The following is a 25,099-nucleotide window of genomic DNA, read 5'->3' as shown; positions in this document are numbered from 1 at the left end:
TGGAAAAAGCACAAAGCGCAGATATTTTTTTTCATACATCTCTCTCGACAAACACAACAAGCTTCACATGACTTCGCGTGCATGCACCACCTCTTTGAACGCCACGCGTACGGATTATAAGCCGTTAGATCATTTCCATTTCATCTGATGAAAGGTGATCACCGGAGTGTACTCTGAGGACGTCGCACCTGATTTTTCTCTTCTTAGAGAAAAACTCTAACGTCCACCATCAAATGGACAACGCGAAAACCGGGAGTCACGCGAGGGTTAAGAGCGAGTGAAACACTCGCCCACGTCGCATATTCCCTGCCAGAGGGGCCTTTTTGTCGATCTAAGCAACAAAAAGTGCAGGCACTATTCCACCTCAGAGAAAAATATCTGGCTGACATTAGCGGAAGATATTATCGCCCTCCTGCTGACGTGGCACGTCGCTGATGGGACTGACACGTGTAAAAGCGACGCCATGTGGAGCCTTTATTGGCCCCAACTACGCCTCTCCACCCAAACACCGCCTCCTTCTCTCTCTCTTCATCTCTCTCCTTTTTTCTCTCCTCCGTCTCTCTCTCTCTGGTTCCAGAGGGTTTCTCTGCTAAATTTCAGGCGGTCAAGAGCTTGAAACCTCTTTTAATTCCGCAGAAAAGCCTCTTCTCTGCGACTAATTTGTTCTTGTTTGATAAAAGAACGGATGGAAGAGAATCTCCGGACGAATATTCCGGTGCCACTGCCGGATCGTGAGGCGGAAGCGACTGATAATTGCGAGAGCGAGTCGACGCGGACGGAATCGATCGACTCCGGTATAACGGTTGGTAGCTCCGGAGATTTCCTGAGTCATAATGCGGATGCGAGTGAGGTAACGACTTATTAACCTTTGTTTTAGTCCTTTTTATTGCTTTCTGTACAGCAAATTTGAAACTGGTGAAACTTTGTTCTGTGTTTAGGATTATTTAATTATTTTGTTCGTTTGATTGTTTGAGGTCATGCTTTTTGTTTCAATCTTTGTTTGAGGGAGAAGTGATTTGTTCTTCTTTTTTGTAGAAGGCTTTCTATTGTTGTTCTGTTTGGATGACGTTTTCCTCATTTTGTTTAGCATAATAAAGTGGTTTGGTGAATAAGCTAAGTTTCTGACCCAAATTTGTTACTGAATCAACTTTCTGTAAGCCAAAAAACTGAAGTTATTGAATCTTGGAGAGGGATCAGTCGATTAGGAATTTTCAATTAAAAAACTGCAGAGGAGGTGGAGATCTCATTGTAGAGTAGAAATGAGGTTATAGATCGTTCAGGTTTAACATTGTTATCTTGAGAATCTGGTGCATTCAATTGTAATATAAATTTGAATTGAGATAAAAAAATGATAGTTTTCTATTAAGGCATCTAATTTTCAATTTACAAAATTTTGGCACCGCATATCTCTTATAGATTAGGTAGGAGCCACCTCTAGTAGTGCTTTACATGCACCACCATGTTGTGCTATTCATAATACAATATTAGATATTGGTTGTGGATATTGCACTCTGGATCATTTTCTTAAAATAATTATGAATCCTAACTTTGAAGTAAAGTGGCAATTTTATTTAGATAATATGTTTCTTTTCGTGCTGATCGGTAAGTCTTGGCCTATTGCTAGTTTTTAGAAAATTTACCTAGATTAATGCAGAGCGAGTCCAGCTGAAATCAGAGATTGGTACCAGCATGTGACTTTCAGTGCGCCAACCAGAGCTTAAGCAAACAAAATAACACCTCCTCTCTTTGCTTGTATTTTGTAAAGATGATTATTTGGCTGATAGGTGGCTTAACTTGTTTATTTTTGATCATCTTTGAATTTTCTCCCTTAAGATCCTGGGTCTCTGTTATTTATAACTCAAATTGATATTTGAGTCTGCATGTTTTCTCATTTTATCAAGACAGGATTCTCCACATACTTGAACTGTATTTCTGCATTGTATGTATGATCTCAAGATGTGTGACAATCAATTATCATATCCCTTTCCCTAATTTTTTGTTTTTGCTATCTGAAAAAAGTTTTAAAGGTGCATTTGTAGCATACAACACTAGTTTTGGCATAAGGATCTTTTCCATTTGGAGCAGGTCCACAGAGAAGGATAGACTATTAATAGGTGGGTGGCTGATCAACTGGATTTCATGTTTGCATACATGTGCCACTAAATGGATCTAGGAATTGGATGAAAAAGACTTGTGTCATGGGTAGCTGAGTGTAGGTGGTTTAACTGGGAAAAAATATCATGTAATAAGAGATATAACCTATGAGAGAATTCTATATTTGATTTAACTCGACGCTACACCATATCTTTTTTGCTCTTAGGATTTCAGTGTGGTTTGCTTGTTTAGTAGAATTAATATGTTCAACAGATGGTTCAAGTCTCTATTAAAAGCATAAACTTGTCCCTCATGTTTACCATTGGAGGCTGGCCCTTTACCTTTGTGGTGTGCTATAAAATGCTGTGCCAGTGTTTTCCAATGCTTACTCATTTTCTGCAAAATTCTAGTGTGCAAGACTTGATGCTTATGAAAAATAAGGTCCTTTAAATATCCCGGCAAGCAGTTTATTTTTCTGACAGTTTTATTTCTGCAGTATTATCTTAGTGCGAGATTTTAGTGTTTTGCCTGCTAGCTTGGTATTAATGCAAGTATATGCCAAGTTTCAAAGTCTTTACTCAATTATGAAGTCCTCCTTTGTAGACTCATTTTTTAATATAATATATTAAACATGGGAAATGGGTGAAATAGAATGGCAGCACCTTGCCATTGGAGTTATCTAATAGCAACTAAGTTATTATCCTGGTAACAGAGTAAATGGTTTGGTCTTTATTAACCTTATGAGAAAATGAAAATTTGTTAACATATTCATTGGTAATTGAATAATTATCTGAACTCTTCTTTTCATGTTGAGTTGGCAGTTTTTGGTCCTCATAGTGTTGTTTTCAACTTGTTTATCTGGACCAGTCAACAGGATGGACTGATGAGAAGCACAGCCTGTATCTTAATCATTTAGAAACATCATTCGTCAAGCAGTTGCATCGTTCAGCTGGATTGTGTGGCTGGCATTCACGAACAAAAATTTGGGGTCCATTTTCATCCTATGGAACGCGACCGAGAACTCATAATTCTGCTGATCAGGTTGGATACTCAAATCTGCTCATTTTCTTGAGTTTTTGATGAATTTTAATAAAACTCCTGGTTTTTTCTTTCCTTCTTTTATTTTCAGTACACTGTTCTACAGGATGGCTGTTGGCAGAAGGTAAACTTTGGAGAAAATGGACCCTTATTGGACCAAAGATCTGATTCTTATACTGGTCTTGATAACCAATGGATACATCATTTCACATCTTCCAGTAAACAGCGCATAGGGGCACCTCCTTCCCTACATGAAAGTATTTTAGCCAGGGATGCATACTGGAGGAGTGGATCATCGAGGAATTCTCAGGAGCCTGGATATGATCAATACCATGATGTTTCTGTTGACAGTACTACAGGTAGGTCTGGCCAACTTTACGTGCCAAGGAGTTCTGCTTTTTATTGCTTGTTTCCCATCTTAATTGGTGTGAACATCTATTCCTTGCAGGCTTTTGACCTTTGTTTGGTAGATCAGATTTTACATGCATTCTCTCGCCTCTTGTCCTCTATCATTCATCACTTTTTGCCTCTCTTTCACCCACTCTCTGATGGAATTTGCTCTCTAGGTTTTATGACTTTTGGCAATGGTTGTTGGCTACGTATTTTGACATTGGATGTTCACGTAATTATGATGATGCCTCCAACAGAGCATTTGTGACATTTAAAATTTGAATTTGTTTTTCTGTATTTTAGAAGGATGAAATGTATGAGCCAATAGATCGTCTTACTACTCGATGAACTCAAAAGGCTTTTCATATAAAATTTTATTATTGTTATTGTTGGAAGCAGGCAGATAAACTATAACTTTTCCTGTTTGCTGTGAGTGATGATTTTTGGCTGCATTAGTTCCTCTAGGTGGTCCATTATTACCTCCTCTAGAAAAATCAATTCTACTTTCTTTCTTTCCAGAAAGGAAGTTAAGTAGAGTTTTGTTTTTACTAATCCATTGTTCTGCTCATGTTGGTAGAAGATATATGAACCATTGACTTGGATATGATTTAACTGAACTTAAGAAATTCTAGGTTCCTCTAATTACCTTATGGTGAATTAGGGCTTTGATGCAGATATTGGTGGAGAATACTTAAATTATGAAGGTGGTGACTGAAGGCTGTGGAGAAGAATCATTCTATCTTCTAGTTGATTTTTAAATTTCTGTTCTCATGTTAGAAAGTTTTCTTATCCATAGATCTCTTAGAAAATCTGCTGGCACTTCTTTAAATGATTGCCCCCTTTTCCCCAATAGGTTTGATGTTAAGAGGCTGGCTACAGGTGGTATTCATCTTTGGCTAACGAAATCAAACCTCAATATGACCGACACTGGTATAGGTACGTTTTGATGGTCTTATTGATGCATACCACGGTGCGGTCTTTTCTTTTGGAGTTGTATCGTGGACAGCTTAACTGAAGAGAGCAGATGAGTTTCTTTTCCAACCCCAGGAAATCGATCTTTTGAATAAAAATGCGCTAGATTAGACAGTGTCATTCAAACCATAGCAAAGCTGGACCTGTGAGAGACATATCAGACGCCTTCTTACTAAAGAGAAATGACCAATAGATCTAATCCCTAGCTAAACTACCAATGGACGGATTCAGAAGACAGGGCAGACTGATGAGCCTTTGCCTAATACAGCTCAACTGGGATATTTGATTGGACAGAAGACTGGTCGAGCTTAGGATGGAAGATAGGATAGACTTTTCTCTGCTGGTTGTAGAGGCCCTTGCTCCCTTTATTTGATGCATTGTGTGTCTGATTCTCCCGTGGCATAGTCAAAAGCGAAAGCCTTAGCCCCTTGGGTAATGCTTGGATTTTATGGTGAAATTGTAGAATCACTGCTTTCGGTTCAACTCCTTCTGGATTTGTAAGATAATTTCTGTGAAATATTATTTTCCCCAGCTATTAACACAATAAATCACACTCTTTAATGTTGGAAGTCTATTGAAACTTGGAGGACAGGAATTGAAGGCAGCGTAATTCTTTAATTGTAAATAGTAAAGCTCACATAGTTGCTTTAGTTCAACCTCATTCTGTTGAGTTTTTTTACGCCTTAGAATTTATGGTGATTCTCAATACTTTTATTTTGAAATAGCATCTTTCAAGTGTAGGTGTTTTTTTTATTCTTTTTCCTTTACCAAAATGTTTAATCTTTTTGCAGAGGTCTCAGACCAGAATTTTGTGGACAATGATGGGGAGAGTTCGAATCGCCCTTCCTCAGAAAAAGGGCTTAAAAGAGCTACAGCTGGTGCTTCAAGCAGTGATCAGGTATCATTTAGAATTAGTTTTACAACTTTTCCTTGTTTTATAGTACTTAGTTTGAGATCAAATTTGTGGAATAATCACTTGTCTTACTGTTATATGCTCCTGCAGGTTGTGCCTCATAGAAAGTTTCAAAAAATAAATGCATCGAGTGTCAATCATGCATTGACAGAAAAAGATGCACAGGAGTTGCTGTCAGATGAACCCGAGAGTTTTGCCTGTCAAAAAGATGATCTCCATTATTACTTAAGAGGAAGTTGATTCGCCAACTCAAAACTGAATTTGAACTGGGATCTGTGGAGAGAAGACGGGAGGACTTGACCTGCTTCCTGGTTGAAGAAAAAAAGAAGTGAGGAAAATGTTTTTATTGATAGTTATTGTTTTTTCCTGGTAGCTCATACTGGAGATGATTATGGAGATTACAATGCTGGCGATGATTATCAAGATATCAATGCTGGCGATGCTTTCTATTATGTTGGAAGAAGAAATTCATATGTTCCCTGCAATTCTTATGTTTAGTATATTAGCGAAACAAGATCCACAAGTAGCTATTATTTGCTGGTTTGTTTACTATTTGAGGAAAATTCCACTGGGGCTTCAACGAATGGAGAAGACGTGAATTGCAATAGACGGCGGACGTGCAAACGATGTGAGGTCGGGCTTTCCAGGCACGGATTTCTGCTAGTTTGATAATTCTGAATCTCAATCTGCTTCGTGGTTCCTGGAAGTTTCTATATTATTTTGATGTTTCTACTCAAAATTCTAGAAAATGAAATCCTGTAAATATTCTTTCCCAGTTTATTTCCCTTCTACAACTAAGACTTGGAATTGCTGAATTATGTCTATGTCACTTACCATTCGGATTTGTCTCATGAACGTTACATAATTGTCTCACATGTATCTTTGAGCTTTACAGGCAGTTTTATGGATGTTAGATTTCATTTGCCTACTGAGAATTTGCCAGCAGAACAGATCTCGTACAGCCTGATGCTTAGTGTGGTAATCTGACTGTATTTCAGGCTGGGAAAGAAGGTGCTTCCTTTGGTTACTCAGCGCTGTAGAATGGAATTTGCAGTGCTGTTGTAAATCTGGACGACCGATGGTTTGTTTAAAAAGTTTTGCTCAGCGTTTCTTTTCGAAAGGTATGTGTCCCATTGGTTTATGGAAGTCTTTTAATGATTGCTTTTACAGTTGTAGGCCAATATTTGTTGGATGCTTTTGAGTGTTAATCTTTGCTTAAATAATTTCTAGAGCCATTAAAAATCACGACAATCTTTTGATTGGTGATACAGGATATGGGAAACACCAAAATTTTGATCCTTGTTCATTTAAGTGGCGCCTTGTTATATATATATATATATATATATATATATGTAAATATTATATTCGGGTGGGAACGCCCATGTGCAAGGTTTGGATCTACGCACTCTTATAGTGGGCAAAAAATAATATTCTTTGGGCTAAATATCTGGTCGCTTTGGATAATATTTTTTCGTTCGAATAATAATATTTTAAGAACGTCATCAAATTATTAAAATTGTAATTTAGGCCGAAAATAGACTTTTGACTGAAGAAAAGTAAATTAATTTTGAATAAAAAAGTGGAGGGTTAATGTTTAGATAAACAAAAATCGACTTGTATACAATAAATCTTTTAAAAGGTATAACGTTAGTGGTTTATTTTTTATTTAATCATATAAATTTAATCTAAATTCAGAGAAATAGCCTAAAAATTCCTTTAACATTCAAACTTTTTAAAAAAAATTATTACGGAAATATTTACTTACGACTTGCCTGAAATTCATGTGACCATGTGACAGCATATTGCGTCAAAATACAATCTTATTAGGCATTTAGATTCCATCATAATGGAAAGATCAGACGAAGGTCAAAATATGTTCATTAATATCTAAGCAAAATCGAGCATTTCTATTCTAGCTGAATTGAACTAAAATGTGAATTAAAATTATATTTTTTAATTAAAAATTTATTTATTTATTAATTAGATAATTTAAGTATTAATCATAACACAATTAAAAAAATTTACAAGCAAAAACATATAGAAGTACAATATGACTTAAATTTATAATTTTTTGTATAAAAAATATATATTAAATATCAAATTAAATAGTTATTGATAAATTAAGTTACATTTGATTTAGATTTTCTAAATTATTTTTTCTTACAATGCGAATATATAATTATTTGTTATAGTTTAGTTGACTTATAATCTGAAATTAGCTTAGTTTCTTGTTTTCTTACCCACCTTACCTGCTGCATATATTGGTAATTTATGATGCAAAGGTTTGTAATATGAGTACGTATAAATAATAAGGGATGATTTCAATCTGAATAAACTTTTTGTAAATTTGAAGTTTTGAGTCAATCATTCTCTACTTGTTAAATAAATAATCCTTTACTATTAGCTCTTTATTATTATAATATAAAAAAGAAACCTAATTTTCCAGCAGGGATATTTTGGGTTGGGTTTGGCACCAGGTCAGCCTTTTGACTGAATTTGGTGGTAGACTTTGAATGCAGAGGTAGAAACAAATCCAATCAAAACGATTAGTCCACAACAAAATTATAATTTAGTGCTTAAAATTTTATTTAAAATTTACTGAATTTAAACTTTAATTAAAGTGAAAAAGTTATTATGTACATATATTATAAACTTCTGATGGTTAATTTTTAATTTTTAATTTAATAAAACAGAAAAGATAACTCATTGATATGTTGGAGTCTGAAACAATTAAGTTGGATTAAATTTTAATAAATTAATTATATTTTAGAAATTTTTTTTTGGTGATAATTAAAATATTTTAATTAAAATAACTATAATTAATTAAAAATTTAATTGAAACATTTTTTTTCATAAAAAATACTAAAAGATATATTTTATTTCAACTCTCGATAAAAAATATTATTTTATAAATATATTAAAAAATCATTTGGTATAATGATTAAATTAAATGAAGCCATTAGGGTTCCGTTCAATTAACTTCCCGTTTTTGGTTTAACCACTTAAATACCCGAACTAATCAATTTCTTAATAAAAAAAAAAAGAAATCTTTTTGCCCTTACACTTTGAAAGCTCGTTGGCTTACTAAAGAGAAGTCCGTCGATGCTCCCACAGAGGTTAGTTTCTTCCTCTGGGTCTCTCTTTCTTTGTTTCTCAGAAGAATCAGCGCGCACGAGAGAGAAGAGAACGCAGAAAGAGAAGTCCACTGGTTTATAATTCCATTGATGGGTGTTTTATCAAATCTAAGAGGACCAAGAACAGGAGCGACCAACGAAGGATTGCCCCTATCTGATGTATCTTCTTCTTCGTCTTCCCCGTCAGCTCCCAAGAGAAAATGGTCCAATCTGTTGCCTATTCTGGTCGCGCTTGTGGTTATAGCGGAGATCGCCTTTCTGGGTCGCCTTGACATGGCTAAAAATGCGGCTCTCGTCGAGACTTTGACCGATTTCTTTTACCCATCTCCGATTCCACTACCTGTCGAGCCTAAGGCTCCTAAGAAGGACATGGCAGTAACGAGAAAAGAAGCTATCGGTTTTGGAGCGGACAGTTGCGAGAAGTGGTTGGAGAGAGAGGATGCTGTGAGTTATTCGAGGGATTTTAACAAGGATCCTATATTTGTCACTGGTGGTGATAAGGTTTGTTCTGTTATTTTCCTCTTCTTCCTTTTCAAACTGCTATAGATCAGATGTTATGTAATTTGAAATTTGAATGGTATTTTCATCGTTTTACATTTTCACTAGCTATTTTAGGCTTTAGACAGGTCAAGGTGTGAAACCTTACAGGCATGTGAGCTTGGGGTTATTTTACTGCTTGTTTGGCATTTAGCAGATATCTTTAAGTTGATTGATTTTTTATGGAAATTTTCAAAATTCACCATTACTGTTATCATTGTAAGAGAAGTGATAGTTTCATAGGTGTTAGCTAATATAACAGGTGAATTTTAATAATGAGACAGTGAGATTGAATCCTGTTTTCACCCGGTTTAAGGGATGGTGGGCATGCTAACTTCATTTTGTAGCCAACTGAAAAGGCAATAAGAAACATTTTAATACTGATCCGTGATGCTTCAATAATCTAGAGTTAAGCCATATTGGTGGTGACTTGCGGTATTTGGTGTCTCTTCATTCCGATCTTCTTTTACATGCAAGGGGAAGCTGCTTTGGCTTTTTGGCGACTCTTGATTCTATCACACTTGTCAATGTAGGGACTGGCCTGAGTTGGGTTCCATGTTCCTTCAAAATAGGACGGTTTTCACTTGGACCATTTGCTGAGTAAGGTCTTGATCACTGATTAAGTATCGAAATGTTTCATTTCTGGTAGTTTACTGAGGAGTTGATAAGATTGTTTTCTCCATAGGCCAAAGATTACTTATGAACTTCTCTTGAAGCCCTTGAAACTGTATTATGAGCTTAAAAAATAAGTAGATATCAGGAATTTTGTCTCTTTTTAACATATAATCTAGTTTAATTACGTCTTAGAAATATAAAATGGCTTTAGTGTTGTTTTGTTCCTCTTGTTTATGTAGTTTGAGATGAATTTTCAGTGGATGCAACTGCTTTTTGCAGTTTGGTTATATTTTGTTCTTGTTCTGAACTTTCTTACCCATGGTATAGGAGTGGCAATCTTGTTCTGTGGGGTGTAAGTTTGGATTTAACTCGGATAGAAAACCTGATGCTGCATTTGGTACCCCTCAACAAGCTGGAATAAGTAGTGTGCTTCGATCAATGGAATCAGCTCAGTACTATTCAGACAATGATTTAGATAACGCAAGACGGTGGGTAAGCACGAGCTATAATTCTAGCAATCATTTTATTTGTTGTTCAGAGATTTACATGCAGCACTGGCAGTTGTCTATTGCTGCCTAGGATTTTTGGAATTATGAGAACTTTCACTTGGTGTAATGGTTCGCAACACTGTCTTGTCTTTAATTGATCTATGAATGTTGGAAAATTGATTTGATGTTTTAGTTGCAAAGCCAGTTTAAGGAGCAGATTGTGAAAGAAAAATACTTGGTGTTTCATCAAATTCTTTACTTGTGTCAGTTCTGTATGCAGAAGAAAATGAAGTACCATAGTAATTGATATAATATGTAATAAAAGTTAAAACTTACAAAATGGTCCAGAACCATAAATAATTAGTTACATCAGCATGACTTGTATGCAACATAGTAGCAGGAGAGGAAGGGAGAGTATGACATGCTAAAAAACAGGGCAATTTAATTTTGGAATTCACTAGATTGTTAAATATCATGATCACTTCATTCTCAACCTGCGATAAAACTGGAATCTGCCTGCACTTCTTTTCATTTTGACAGTAATCATACTTTGTGATACATATGGCGGATTAGGCAGTGTGTTGAGCCCTTTTTTTGGTATGAGTCAATAACAAATTGTTGTGGCTTGGAATTTGAAGCTTTTGTCAGGAATGGCAAATAGATGTGGATGATAGAAAGCTAAGAATATATAAACTGAAGAATGCACTAGGAAGTTTTTCTTTTTTAAAAGAAGAAAAAGAATGGTAAGAAGGATGTTAGGAAAAATAGTCCAAGGAGAATCTTTTATCCCTTCGGAGATTGATGAAAATCTTTGATGATTATTAAACGAAAGGATGCAAAATAGATGATCCATTTTACTTTTTCAGATTTTTTTTTCAGATTTTTTAAACCTGTAATTTCATCTGGTGTGGTTAGGGTCTTTGAGATCCTATAGTTTAAAGAGCTTAAGGAATCATGCAGTGCATGCTACTTTCTGCATAAGAATTTTTACCTCTAGTAGCAAGACCTCCAGTTGAACATGTCATTTGCATTTAAATGCAGTATTTGGTACATAAGATATTTTATAGTTTTTATATCTTAAACACATACTAACACTCATAGAACATGTTTTTCAGTGTGTGTATGTATGGTAGTTAAGTATTAAAAAACAGTTCTTTAGAGAATAGTAAAAACAAGTCTTGACTACTTGCAACTCATATCGTATCTTACTTTAATTATCTAAATATTGTTCTTATTTCACTATTTCACAAATTTTTATGTATGAAACATGTATAAATACTGAAAATGAAAAAGACTTTCATGTACCAGCTTGAGTCTTCATTTGTTGCTTTTGTTTCCCACTTCTCTTTTTCCCTGAGTATCTGAAATAAGTTATTTGATCTCATATTTTATTGAAGTATTTTTCTTCTACAAAAGCAAAATGATTTATGTAATAAATTGCTAATAAAACTGATATTTTCAATTTTTTGTCCTTTAGGAGGGGATATGATGTTGTAATGACAACTAGTCTCTCATCAGATGTTCCCGTTGGATATTTTTCCTGGGCTGAGTATGATATCATGGCGCCAGTACAGCCAAAGACAGAGAAAGCTCTTGCAGCGGCTTTCATTTCTAATTGTGGAGCACGCAACTTCCGCTTACAAGCTCTTGAGGCACTGGAAAGGGCAAACATCAAGATCGATTCTTATGGTGGTTGTCATAGAAACCGTGATGGAAGAGGTATACATGTCTAACACTGTTTAAGTTAAAATGTGGATAATGTGCTTATTTATTAGATATTGATAATTAAGACTCTCATTCTTAAGTTGACTTAGTTTATTCACGTCTACTGGAAGATGGTAGATGCTGACATGTTGTATATTTTCTTGAGACGTATAGTTGTATAATATTACATCTAGTAATCTTCTGCTTTAATACATCTTTCGCAGTTGACAAAGTAGAAGCTCTTAAGCACTATAAGTTCAGTTTGGCTTTTGAGAACTCAAATGAGGAGGATTATGTCACTGAAAAATTCTTTCAGTCTCTTGTTGCCGGTATGAAACTGCAACTCTTTTTTTGTGTCCCTGCCATTATTTGGTTTATCTCTGCTGTTTTTACTCTTACGATGCTTTCTCTTATCAATGATGATGCCTTCTGCTTTTGTGGTTGTGGTCTAACTAGATCAAATTTGGGGGTTTTCTGTTAGGAAATAATTCAGAATTTGTGATCATTCAGGATTATTCTATCATGAGTTGGAGGATGAAAGAATTGGCTAGTCTATCTATTTACCTATGAAAGTAAAATTGAGAATTAATCCATGTCAACTCTTCATTTTTTTAAAAATTATTTAATATTTAATATGGATATATAATTATCATCTATTTGAAGTTTTTAAATATAAAAATAATTTTTTAATATATTAAAACAAAAATAATGTGAAAATATAGATAATAGTTATATACCTATTTAATGTGATAATATATACTAGTTATCTATTTAAATATTTTAAATACGAAAACAGAATATAAGTTTGACAATATTACTATGTCATTAATTTTTAGTTGACTACAAACTTTGGAATTATGCACTATATAAACTTTTGATGACATATTTTTCCTATCCATCATGCAACTTTTTCATCAAAAATTAAGATATGATAATTTTTATTCACATAAATATTTCTTTTACTTGTATAGTAAAACAAACATCTATTTTAAAATTTGGATTTCAAAGTGATTCACAAGTTTCTCTTTCTCTAATCATTTGGAGGTTGTAATTTCTTCTAAATCGTTTAATTGTTTATGGAGTAGCCTCTTGTCTGAGATCTCGATGTCATTCACTAATTGATCATATAATAATAATGCTGTCAAATTTTTATAGGAAATGTTCCTGTGGTTATTGGTGCTCCAAATATTGAAGACTTTGCTCCATCACCTGGTTCAATTCTACATATTAAGGAGCTAGGAGATGTTGAGTCAGTTGCAAAGAGAATGAAGTACTTAGCCGAGAACCCTGATGCCTTCAATCAATCATTAAGGTGAGGTTCTTCATTTTGGTTTTAGCATAAACATTTTACAAAAAATGTATAGATGCATTTTATGGATCAGCGTACTAGGACCGTGCATGACTTAAGATGGCTGTTGTTGACATTGGGAGTTTTGTTGACTAGATGGAAATATGAGGGCCCTTCGGATTCCTTCAAGGCTCTTGTGGATATGGCGGCAGTACACTCTTCTTGCCGTCTTTGCATTCACTTAGCAACAAGGATCCAAGAGAAAGAAGAGAAGAGCCTTAAATTTACAAGCCGGCCTTGCAAGTGTACCAGAGCCGCGGAAACTGTCTATCATTTATATATAAGAGAAAGAGGGAGGTTTGAGATGGAGTCTATCTTCTTGAGGTAACCATTTTTTGTTGCCACAGTTTAGCCATATTGGACAAAATTTCTACAAGGCTTGATTATATTTATTAACAACAAATCATTTGCATCATCTGCTATCCCATCTGTTTGACCAAAAAAGAGCGGTACAGCTATTTTGCCTCAAAGGCTTCATGGGTCAGAGTGATTTCTAACATCTTAAATAACTTAATAATATTTCTATCTATAGTCACTGAATAGTGCCTTAATAGTCACTGATTGGTTGTTATCTGTGTAAAAGAGTTGCTGAATCCTGCAATCACGTTCTTATGTGGTGCCCGGTAGTGTATGATTTTTGGACTATGATATATAGTCTGTTAGGGATGAATTGAGTGATGGCTGGGTCAGTGAAGGATGAAATATGGACTTGGGAGGGGATGTGTAAAAAGAAAAAATTTATGAAGTATATTCCTTTAACTATTTTTTGGGTGATTTGAAAAGAGAAAAATAGTAAAACTTTTGAAGAGATGTAGAGAGATGTCAAAAATCAGGAATAGATGGTTACATGATTTTGGTTCGTTGATTTTGGGACATGACATTTATAGGTAGAAAATTTTTGGGAATGTTATCGATCTACTAACATATTTGTAAATATCTTGTAAATGAGTGGTCCTCCCTTGGTGCTATTTTAACATGCTTACATACTTTTTATTTTTTTTTTAAAAAAAATTGTATGCTAACCAAATAAGTACAAAATATTAGATGATCACTATATAAAGTTATTAAATTACTATAAGGTGTAGAAAATTAATCTAGAAGTATGATCCCTCCTTACCACCATAAAATATCCCTAAAAGAGAGGATAGATCAAGATCTTTATTTTGCTTCTTTTATTGCATCATATCGCAGTACAACCAAAATTTTGGTTGGGAAAATAGATCTAATGCATATTTCTGGTTGATTGAAATGTCAGTGAAAACTGTGATATCTATCTTCCATGTGCAGGGATGGAAATATGACTCTGGATGCCTTGGAGTCTGCAGTGCTCAGTAAGTTCAGGTCAATGAAACATGTGCCAGTTTGGAAGCAAGAAAGACCCAAAAGCATAAGAGGAGGGGATGAACTTCGAATTTACCGGATTTACCCTGTAGGGTTGACACAGAGGCAAGCATTGTATAAGTTCAGATTTGAAGGGGATGCCGATCTCCGGAAACATATTGAAAAAAACCCTTGTGCAAAATTCGAGGTCGTATTCGTCTAGACGAGGTATACATCTTTTTAGACTCAGGACTTAGGAGAATTACACGTTTCATCACCTATGCTGAGATAGTTCGGAAAAAATACAAAGGTCATCTGTGGGGCCTAATTTCTTTCTGAATTCGTATCGGATGACTCTACGAGAAAAACTAACTACTCCTAAAGAGTACTCTAATAGTTTCTTTTAGGAAAATGTGATTGATGCAGCTAACGGTAGATTTTTCGTGGACAAAAATATATGAAACATTTTTTTCTTCATAAGAATTTACACTCAGAATCTGATGTAAGATTGTCTTATACACTTCCTAGTTGAGATTTTGTTCCTTAAGATCAGAATTTTCTTTTACCATTCTATTAAGTTTTCCTCACTTCATTAATGTTCCCAATGCGATGAAAATGTACTAGTTAGTGTGTTAATCTAATGATGGAGGGAGACTAGCAAATTTTGTTTCTTAATCGTGTTCTTATAAATATCTTAGCAAGCAATCGGAAGAAGCATAAATTATCACGTGACTTTTGAGACACGGCTTGGCTTTTGGTAAGTCGCGTGTATTTTTTTTTTTTTCTTTCTCTTTCCGGTAGATGTCCAAAAAATATCTTTTGAGTGTTTTTATTTAAAAAATATATTTTTAATAAAATTTAATATAAATAATTAATAATTAATAATTAATAATTAATAATTACAAACACAATTTATGTGGGTAAATGGGATATATTAAAATTTTGTTTATATTATTTGTGAAACAAATTTCTTACGCTTTTTAAAATCTAATTTTATTAAATAAATATCGGGTCCTAGTGTAAAATATAAAATTTTTATTTTATTTCCATTATTGATTAAAATAAAATCAATATATTAGACTGTATTAAAAAAAATTAAATATTTTATTTAGAAAATGAGAGTTCATTTAGTGCGGGCGGCGGGTCGACGCCGTGACCTTTGGCTATTTCCTAAAGCTAAGTTTGCCTACCGCAAGCCCTTTTCTCTTTTTGAAAATCCCGTAAAATGTCTCAATTACTTAAATGTAAAATAAATAAATAAATAGGACATAATTAATAAATAATAATGTATTAATTAATTCAGCTGCAATTATTTGCTTTCAATTATTTTTTAAATTATAAATTATTTCTAATTAGATGATTAGTCGTTTTATTAAAAAGTAACTAAAAAATTATTTTTCAAAGTTAAATGAAATAAAACGTTAAGCTATTAAAATTCAAACATTAAGTAAAAATATGTTTTCTTTCCTAATTGTCTTTTTGTTGATTATAACTTCGTCATTAGTATCAGTTGGCTCCCCTGGTTACATTTCATCTGGTCTTAAATTATTTTATTTTAAAAAAAAAAACGTATTATTTGACTCAAATTTGCAGTTTTTGTATTATTTTATAAAAGAATTTAAATACTAATAATTCAGTCAAAAAGTAATTAGTATATTTTTATTGATTTTTTTTTAAAAAAAATCTAAAATACCAAGAAAATCAGAAAGTGCCAAAGCAAAAAAGAGCACAAGGTATTTCCTAGAACCAGAAGAACCATGAAAAAACATTTGTTTTTCGCGGGGGGGGGAAACACTCAGCCACCACCCAAAAACAATCCACATCACATGCCACTTGTCGGCATATTCTTTTTACGCCAACAAAACCGCGGGCTAAACGGTGAGGTCTATTAAACAAAACGACACAATTAAGAAGGAAAACGTCCACTTGTACGTCTCTCTATTTTCCGTCCTCTGAATCTGATCTTCAACACACACAAAGAGAAAAACTGACCTTTAACACCACCCGAAAGGCCATTATTAATCCTTCTTAAGGTCCCCCCTCTCTCTCTCTTCAAAAATGGTTCTCCTTATATCACAACCAATCGCTATTTTCGTTGGCTATAACACTTTCTGCTCTCACTCTCGCCTTGTTGTTTCTGCTATACACGACCACCGCCATGTCTTCGCTCTCTGTTCGCTTTCTTGGCCCGCAGCCATTCGTCTCCACTTCTTCTTCCAGGCCCAAGACGTGGGTTCTTGCCACTGCTCCGACTGTGGCGGTGCCGGCGTCGGGGGAGGTGGATGCTGTGCGGCTGGAGCCCAGAGTGGAGGAGAAAAATGGGTACTGGGTTTTAAAGGAGAAGTTTAGACAAGGTATCAATCCGCAGGAGAAGGTTAAGATTGAGAAAGAACCCATGAAGCTTTTCATGGAAGGTGGGATCGAGGAGCTTGCTAAGTTGTCACTTGAGGAGATTGAGAAGGAGAAGCTTAGTAAGGATGATATTGATGTTAGACTCAAGTGGCTTGGTTTGTTTCATAGGAGGAAGCATCAATGTAAGTCTTTTTCCCTTCATATCGTTTTTGAGTCGGTTTGATCTGGTTGTGGATTCTATTTTTTGTCTTTTCATTTCTTCTTATAAAAATAAAGCATTTGAGAGTTTCGTTTCCTCATAGAACTCATCTAGGTTAAGTTTAGAGGCTGTGGAGTTTGATTAATCTTCTTCATTAGGATTTAACATGTCCTTTTCCTCAGATAAGGAGAAAGGAAAAAAGTATAGTTCTGTAGCATATTCCATGAAAGGGATGAACCGAGTTCTTTTTACTTTTTCAGTTTTTGTAACTTATAATGTTTTTTTGAAAAGTTCTTAAAACTCTAACGGCTGAAAATCCAAGAGAAGCTACTCAACTTCATCTCTGAAAGTAGGATCCAGAACTCGAATTTAGAATCTTTATAAATGTTATTGTCTCTTCAGTCAAGAATACGATACATTTAGTCACGGACTGATTTGCTTTGAGTTTACTTATTTTATAGTAATATGATAGAGCAACAGTTTAGCCATCCACCTTTTTCTCCTAATGAAATTTGCTTAAATTGTTGATGGGCAGATGGTAGGTTCATGATGAGGTTGAAGCTACCAAATGGAGTAACAACAGGCCAACAAACTAGGTACCTAGCAAGTGTGATCAAGAAATACGGGAAGGATGGATGTGCTGATGTAACCACAAGGCAGAACTGGCAGATCCGTGGTGTGGTGCTCCCTGATGTGCCCGACATACTAAAAGGTCTCGAGGAGGTTGGTTTGACCAGCCTACAGAGTGGTATGGACAATGTGAGGAACCCTGTTGGTAATCCTCTTGCAGGCATTGACCCACATGAGATTGTCGATACCAGGCCTTACACAAACTTATTGTCTCAATTCATCACTGGCAATTCGCGTGGCAATCCTGCTGTTTCTAACTTGTAAGATTCTTTTTCTTGATTCCTTAAAAAGATAGTAATATTATCTTAAATGGTCATAATTACTGACGATAAAGATTCTTGAGTTGATGGAATTCATGTTAGACTTCTCAGTTGTCTATGTGGTGCATACTGGAATACCCATCATTCTTTAGCCATTATAACTAGTGAGGAACTTTGGAGCTATAATATAAAGGAAGAGGACATTTAATTTTAAGAACCCTTGAAATATTTAACTTATATATGCTATAAAATTTGATTCTGCATAAAAAACGTTTTTGGAAATGTTAAAAATTGCTTATGTTTATTGTCATCTGCACAGGCCAAGGAAGTGGAATCCGTGTGTAGTGGGTTCTCACGATCTCTATGAACATCCCCACATAAATGATCTTGCTTACATGCCTGCCAACAAAGATGGAAGATTTGGGTTCAATTTGCTGGTGGGTGGGTTCTTTAGTGCCAAGAGATGTGCAGAGGCAATTCCTCTAGATGCTTGGGTCCCAGCCGATGATGTGGTTCCAGTTTGCAGAGCTGTATTGGAGGCCTTTAGGGATCTTGGCTTCAGAGGGAACAGACAGAAAACTAGAATGATGTGGCTAATTGATGAGCTTGTGAGTGTATTATGCTTTTATTCTTTTGATGCTAGTGAATAACGAATGTTAATACACTTCTACGAAGTGTAGCATTAGGCCTTTCTAATTAATTTCCGATTTGAAATGAATGCAGGGTGTTGAAGGATTCAGGGCAGAAGTAGTGAAAAGATTGCCTAATCAAGGGCTAGAGAGAGCATCTTCAGAGGAGTTGGTTGATAAAAAGTGGGTAAGGAGGGATTATTTTGGTGTGCATCCACAGAAACAAGAAGGCTTAAGCTTCGTTGGCATTCACATTCCAGTGGGCAGAGTTCAGGCAGATGACATGGAAGAACTTGCTCGATTAGCTGACACATACGGCTCTGGTGAACTCAGGCTAACAGTGGAACAAAACATCATAATTCCCAATGTTGAGAACTCGAAAATCGAAGCCTTACTCAATGAACCTCTATTGAAAGAAAAGTTCTCACCTGAGCCACCTATTCTCATGAAAGGCTTAGTAGCATGCACAGGCAATCAGTTCTGTGGACAAGCCATTATTGAGACGAAGGCCAGGGCAATGAAGGTGACCGAGGAGGTGCAAAGGCTAGTTTCAGTCACAAGACCAGTGAGGATGCACTGGACAGGCTGCCCAAATACCTGTGGTCAAGTTCAAGTTGCTGATATAGGATTCATGGGTTGCATGGCCAGGGACGAGAATGGAAAGCCTGTTGAAGGAGCGGATGTGTTTTTAGGAGGAAGAATTGGGAGTGATTCACACTTGGGTGATATTTATAAGAAGGCTGTCCCCTGCAAGGACTTGGTGCCCATAGTTGTGGACATTTTGGTGAATCACTTTGGAGCTGTACCTAGAGAGAGGGAAGAAGGAGAAGACTGATTCCATCATCTGACTAACTGGTTTTTTCCCAACTGAAAGGAACTTGTAAGAACATGTGGAGAAAGAATAGAATCTTGAAATGAAACTTGTAGGACCATTTTCATTTACCCACTAATGGGTCTTAAAAATGTCCTGCTGCTCCTCTGTTCCTGACCCCTTTTGGTTTGATTTTAAGAGGTTTTTTGGTTAAAGGGCAGGATCCCATATGAGCTCAGGTATCAGAATAAGAGCATGATTTGTCATGTTAAGATTTGATTAAGATACATGAACATTCATTGTATGTATTTCATCTGTTAATGCCATTCATCTTTTAATCAATCCATTGTTTCTACTCTCTTTCCATTTACTAATATCCTTAAGATAGCTCTCAAACATTTGAAACTAATATGGGTTTTGAGAAGCTTATGCATACCAATGTGTATGACATGTAAAATTATGAAGGCCCAAAAATATGTAGCGGGCCCGTTTATGAGTTTGGTACTGGGCTTTTAGTATTCCTTTTTAAAGGCCCTAAACCTATAAGCTGTCCTTCTATTGGGCCAGTAAAAAAGCCACAAAATCCAATGTGGTTTCAAATTTGTCATTCACGATTTTATTCTTAAATAATTAGTAAGTGAACAATTCTGTTGATAATCAGGTTTACAAAAATGATGGTAAGTACATAAATAAAATTTGATTTAATTAACTAAAAATGTTATCTGGTCATTAACTAATTTTTGTTCACCATCTCCTCTATATAGGCTTATATATATATATATATATATATATATATATATATATCTGTCTTCTATATTTCGAAAAACTCTATCTACAATTTTCAACTCATGGCCCAAAAATTTCTTGTAATCAAAGCTATATTCAAATACTTTGAATTGAAAAACGATCATAATAACAGATGGTCACTGTGATAATTGAATGAAAGATTGAGATGTGACGTGAATGAGAAATTAAATTTATTATTAAAGAAATAAACAATAATGTCCAAAAATTAAGCATGAATATTATATTATACCTATAGCTCTATTAATCAAAAATAGAGATACGACAATTTAAATTTTTTCATATTATGCATTAATACCTATTATTTAATAATTGGGTATCAATTTTCTGTTATAAATTTACAATTTAAGAAATCATATTTACTAAATAGAGATTTTTTTTCAGTTAAAAAATTATGTTGACATAAAATATAATTCAAAACAATCAATTATGTTTTGTAAAAAAAAAAAGAAATAGAGTCAAATTAAAATGAGTAACAGCATATAATGTAATACACGAGTTCGAAATTTAATTCGGGATTAATTTTAAATATTTTAAAATATATAAAAAAAATATTTTTTAAATTAATAAATTTTCATTTAATATGGAATTATAAAAAAAAAATAAGTTATGGATGAAATTGAAAATAATTTTGAAAAAAATTAGTGAAAATTTAAATTCATATTGTGTTTTTGAAAGAAAAATAAGAAACTATGGATCAGAATGCAAATAAAAAAAATTTGAACATGTAGGACTCACTAGTCAACAACATCGACGAGTTGGAGCACGCCGTGTGACAAGACACGCTGATTCGGTGCCACACGGGAGGCTACACTTGCGATCCACATGCTTCGTGATCAGACGACCCAGAAGCGATCTCACACGCGTGGACGATCCAAATTTGTTTCTCTCTTAGGCGCGATCGCACGATCGAGATCAAATACGATGAACGGTTAGGATTTATTTCTTCCTTAGTCGCAATCAAACGATCGAGATAAATATGATAAACGGTCCAAATTAACGCGAGATGGGTATAAATATTTCGCATCACACTAAACTTGAACCCTATCTGCCAACCTCCTACCGGATAAGAAGAATAAGTCGCTGAAGAAGGGAGTCGACCCCCCAACCGCTGCGGCACCAGAGCTACCTCCGACCGTAAAAAAAAGAAAAAATTCTCCTACCAGCTCAGAATTCGAGCACCCCTGTGGCCATATCGGAGTAAAACAAATGGTGGGTAAGCCAAAAACTACAGGCAAAACCCCACGGAGCCGCTGTGGGCAAAATTCACAATCTACTCCGATGAGCCCCTTCCTATTTTTCGTTTTGTGCGATTTTTCTATCATTTTATTTAGCATTATGTTTTTTACATGTTAACCAAAGAAAAAATCTCAGTCGCAAAGGTGAGTCGGTGGAACTGCCGCACCCGAAAAACTTCACTACCTGTAGGTTTCCGTTTTTTGATTTTTTGGTCCAACCGAGGCCTCCCTAACATATTTTTTCGCAGGGATATGTATAAAGTCGGCCAAAACCAACCGAAAAAGGGTCAGGTCGAGGCAAACTGCTGCCGCTGGCGCTGGTGCCGTACTGAACTGCCGTGCCGGAACCCCGAAATTAGCCAGAAAGAATTTTTAACACCGATTTTGGATTTTGAAGTATTTTTTAGATATGTTAAGCGTGTTTTAATCTCTGCAAAAAAATTTAAAAAATTCAGGAACCGCCAATAAGCGCATTAGAAAGTTCATTATTTCGAATATCAATTCGGGTAAGAATCTTTCACCATATTACTTGTTATGGAATTGAAGCTTAATAATAAATAATATAGTATTTTATGAAATTTAGAAAACTTTAAAAATAATTACATGTCACTCATAGAGCCGGAACTGGTTAATTATTTATTTATCTTATTTAACTGATTATTTAATTTTACAGTTTTAAATATGTGATGATATATTTGAATGGTTAAATGATTCAGTTATATTTCATTAATGCATATATCACTTGTCTTGCATGATTTACGGTTAATTTGTGATATTTTTATTGGATTAATGTAACTTATCCCTTCCCCTATTAATTATTTTAGATCAATAAAATTAAGATTCAGGTCTTGATGAGAACTATGAGTATGTGTCCTCCCGGATACTATTAAGAATTAGTGGAGATGAACATCTCTACAACATTTATTTACTATTTTCATATATTATTACGTTTTTTTTTATGAAACGCTGTGAAATAAATCTTTCTATCTTTTTATTGGGCATGCTAATTTATGTGTAAAAAATATAAACATTGACATTATTATACGCTTTCGCATTTAATTTATGATCTTATTTCTATTTAAATTGCAGGTCTCTACATATAATGTAAGAAGTCATACCAGTATCTATCTACTTATAAAATCTGGTTGATTGATTTCCTATACACCTATAAATATGTCTATAAAACATATTGCAGTGTTTTTTGCGTATGTTCTGTCCCTTACCATGTTCTCCCCACTCAGCATTAATCGTCTTCATTTCATCACCGTATACAATGGATAATGTAGTGTTTTGTGTGTATGGATATCTTCTTGATATATATAAATATATATATATATATATATCAAATGGATGCTTACTGTACTATACTCTTGTTTGTAATTGATTGAATTGTGGACTATAATAAATTGGATATACATATATATGTATATATGAATATCAAGCTTCCCACTTTAACACGACAAGTATCGATTTATATTATTGAAATTTTTTATAGGATTCATTGTTCTGAATGCAAATGGTTCTTAAATAGAGTATTTTTTGGAAACTATTATTTTCCCCAAATAATATTTTGTTATTTGGGTTTCCCTCAAATTGTCCCTATTATATATATATATATATATATATATTTGGTTGTTTGTATGAGACCAAGCTGATTCTGATACTTAACACAAAGATAAAGTAATGGAAAATATATTGCTATATAATTGAACCTCAGACTGTTTGGAAATGATAGACTTATCATACAAATAACTCTGTCTCCAAAATAATTAGGCATTTTTTATCAATTGAAAGAAAATTTCAAAAAAAAAAAGGTAAAAATGTTGTTTTTGATCAAGCTAAAATTTAAAATACCCTCTCAAATAGTTTAAAATATGTATTTAACCCATATAGATATGAAATAAATTATATTGAAAAAACCCTAATCCTTTTTTTCTTACACATAGGAAACTGTCCAAAAAGGAGGAATGGAATTTTAATTTTACTTAAAAGGAAAAAAGAAGTGGACAAGAAAAAAGTATATCATATATGGGACCAAAACAGGATATTAATGAAGTACACTGCCATAATGAGATGCTTTTTCTATCAACAAAATATTTTCCAATAAGTTTTTATATATCAAAATCAAAGATTTCTTTTAATACATAAGAACACTTTTTAGCTTTTACTTTTGAAATTTATGTGCATATAAATTTTTATTTAAAAAAAAAAAAAAAGTGTATGAGAGTTGTATGTTTGTAGTATAACTAAAATACAAAAAATAATTTTTTAAAAAAATTTATCATTATGTTTACTATATAATCTATTACGAAATATTTCACAATATTATTTTTAGTATTTTTTTAAAAAATATATATTTTATTTATGCTTCAATATTCTAAAAATATGTAAATATATATTCAATATTTGGAAAATGAAAATTTAGAAAAAAAAAAAACATTCTATCCGACAAAGTAGCAATATCAGATTCGCACTATAAGAATTTGATGTGTCTGGAGGTGAGAGTACGACACCTGTTCTACGTAATTCATAACAGTGTTGACTTCGTGCAGGTGGTCTAATTCCAATGTCTTATTTGTCAAACCAGATTCACGACGCGTGTCTTTGATAACTCAATTTAAATTTTGACCGTCTCTAGTGCCGAGTCACTTCAAAAATCACAGTCATGAATGATTTTGGCATACAACGTAAAAAAAAAAAAAAAAAAAAAGAAAAGATTTAACAGACTGAATTAAATATTATTTGATTTAGTTAAAGTTCAAACACAAAAGAATGAAAAGAATTATTTTATTTTCGATTCGATTGGGTCTATTTCAATGTTCTATAATCTGGATTTCAACTCTTAATATGGTTTTAATCCGACCCAGTTTGATCCAATCCAGTCTGCTGATGAACAGCCCTAAAACTTGTAAAGACTTAGTTGTAATCCAACGAGGCAGAGGAGGGAGAGAGAGAGAGAGAGAAGATGACTATCCGCCGTATGTTCCAAAAAAGGAATCAAAAAGGCAAAGTGAAAGGGCAGCTTTTCTATACATGTTTGGGCTATATTTAGCTAGGTAGATATGGGCATCATTCTGGCCATCTGGAAACAATTACCACTTGTCTCCCTTACTTTCCTTTTTCTGATTTCTAGTTTCCTTTTTCATTTATTTAAAAAGAATTCCCCAATATCTTTTGGGGATTGCGATTCCCGTATCACTTTTTTCTTTATTTTTCCTTCTTTTTCTTTTTTCTTAATTTGGTTTCCTTCTGTCAGTTGACACCCCTTCAACCAGAGCCTCTCAGTTCTGGACTGTAATGCCAGCATTTCCAACTCATGGCTGGCTTCATTGTGTGATTTTAGCTGACTCTACTTGTCAAATCATTTCTTATTCTACTTCCTGCAGATTATTTCTTTTTATTCTTATTATTTTTTAAACGATGTCCAAAGCAAATAACACAATATCCTTCCAAGATTTTTGTAATTTCTAGGAGATAATAAAGCTTAGATAGTGAAAAAAAAAATCTTAAAAGTAAGAATAATAATCTAATTTGTTATGCCTGTATCAAACATAAATCTGACTCTACTTTGTTATAGATCATTGTAAATAATTAAAATTAACAAAAATAACTTGATTTATTAG

At 34.1% G+C, this 25,099-nt stretch overlaps 3 protein-coding genes across 4 annotated transcripts; all 3 read left to right on the top strand.

The window, feature by feature from the left end:
- Positions 1-486: 486 nt before the first annotated feature.
- Positions 487-6,272, top strand: LOC110813781 (cold-regulated protein 27). Of its 2 annotated transcripts, none has more exons than XM_088223030.1 (5): positions 487-850; positions 2,962-3,135; positions 3,239-3,491; positions 5,286-5,392; positions 5,498-6,272. In XM_088223030.1, exons 1-5 carry the CDS (start codon positions 686-688, stop codon positions 5,645-5,647), a joined length of 849 nt encoding a protein of 282 aa, XP_088079156.1. In that variant the 5' UTR covers positions 487-685; the 3' UTR covers positions 5,648-6,272. The 2 variants fall into 2 exon arrangements, with proteins under 2 accessions (XP_088079156.1, XP_021896734.1); XM_022041042.2 differs by having other exon boundaries at positions 489-850; positions 3,224-3,491.
- Positions 6,273-8,435: 2,163 nt separating this feature from the next.
- FUT11 (fucosyltransferase 11) lies at positions 8,436-15,100 on the top strand. Its single transcript, XM_022041043.2, has 7 exons — positions 8,436-9,042; positions 10,021-10,181; positions 11,659-11,900; positions 12,110-12,214; positions 13,041-13,197; positions 13,330-13,557; positions 14,521-15,100. Exons 1-7 carry the CDS (start codon positions 8,632-8,634, stop codon positions 14,774-14,776), a joined length of 1,560 nt encoding a protein of 519 aa, XP_021896735.2. The 5' UTR covers positions 8,436-8,631; the 3' UTR covers positions 14,777-15,100.
- A 1,452-nt stretch (positions 15,101-16,552) lies between these two features.
- NIR1 (nitrite reductase 1) lies at positions 16,553-19,776 on the top strand. Its single transcript, XM_022041026.2, has 4 exons — positions 16,553-17,087; positions 17,640-17,994; positions 18,314-18,602; positions 18,718-19,776. The coding sequence occupies exons 1-4, from the start codon at positions 16,712-16,714 to the stop codon at positions 19,456-19,458; spliced, it is 1,761 nt and encodes a 586-aa protein (XP_021896718.1). The 5' UTR covers positions 16,553-16,711; the 3' UTR covers positions 19,459-19,776.
- Positions 19,777-25,099: the final 5,323 nt, after the last annotated feature.

This window comes from Carica papaya, chromosome 6 (assembly GCF_054855325.1).
Source record: "Carica papaya isolate Zhongbai chromosome 6, ASM5485532v1, whole genome shotgun sequence".
Taxonomy (NCBI): Eukaryota; Viridiplantae; Streptophyta; class Magnoliopsida; order Brassicales; family Caricaceae; genus Carica; species Carica papaya.
This window is presented reverse-complemented; position numbering and strand designations above follow the sequence as displayed.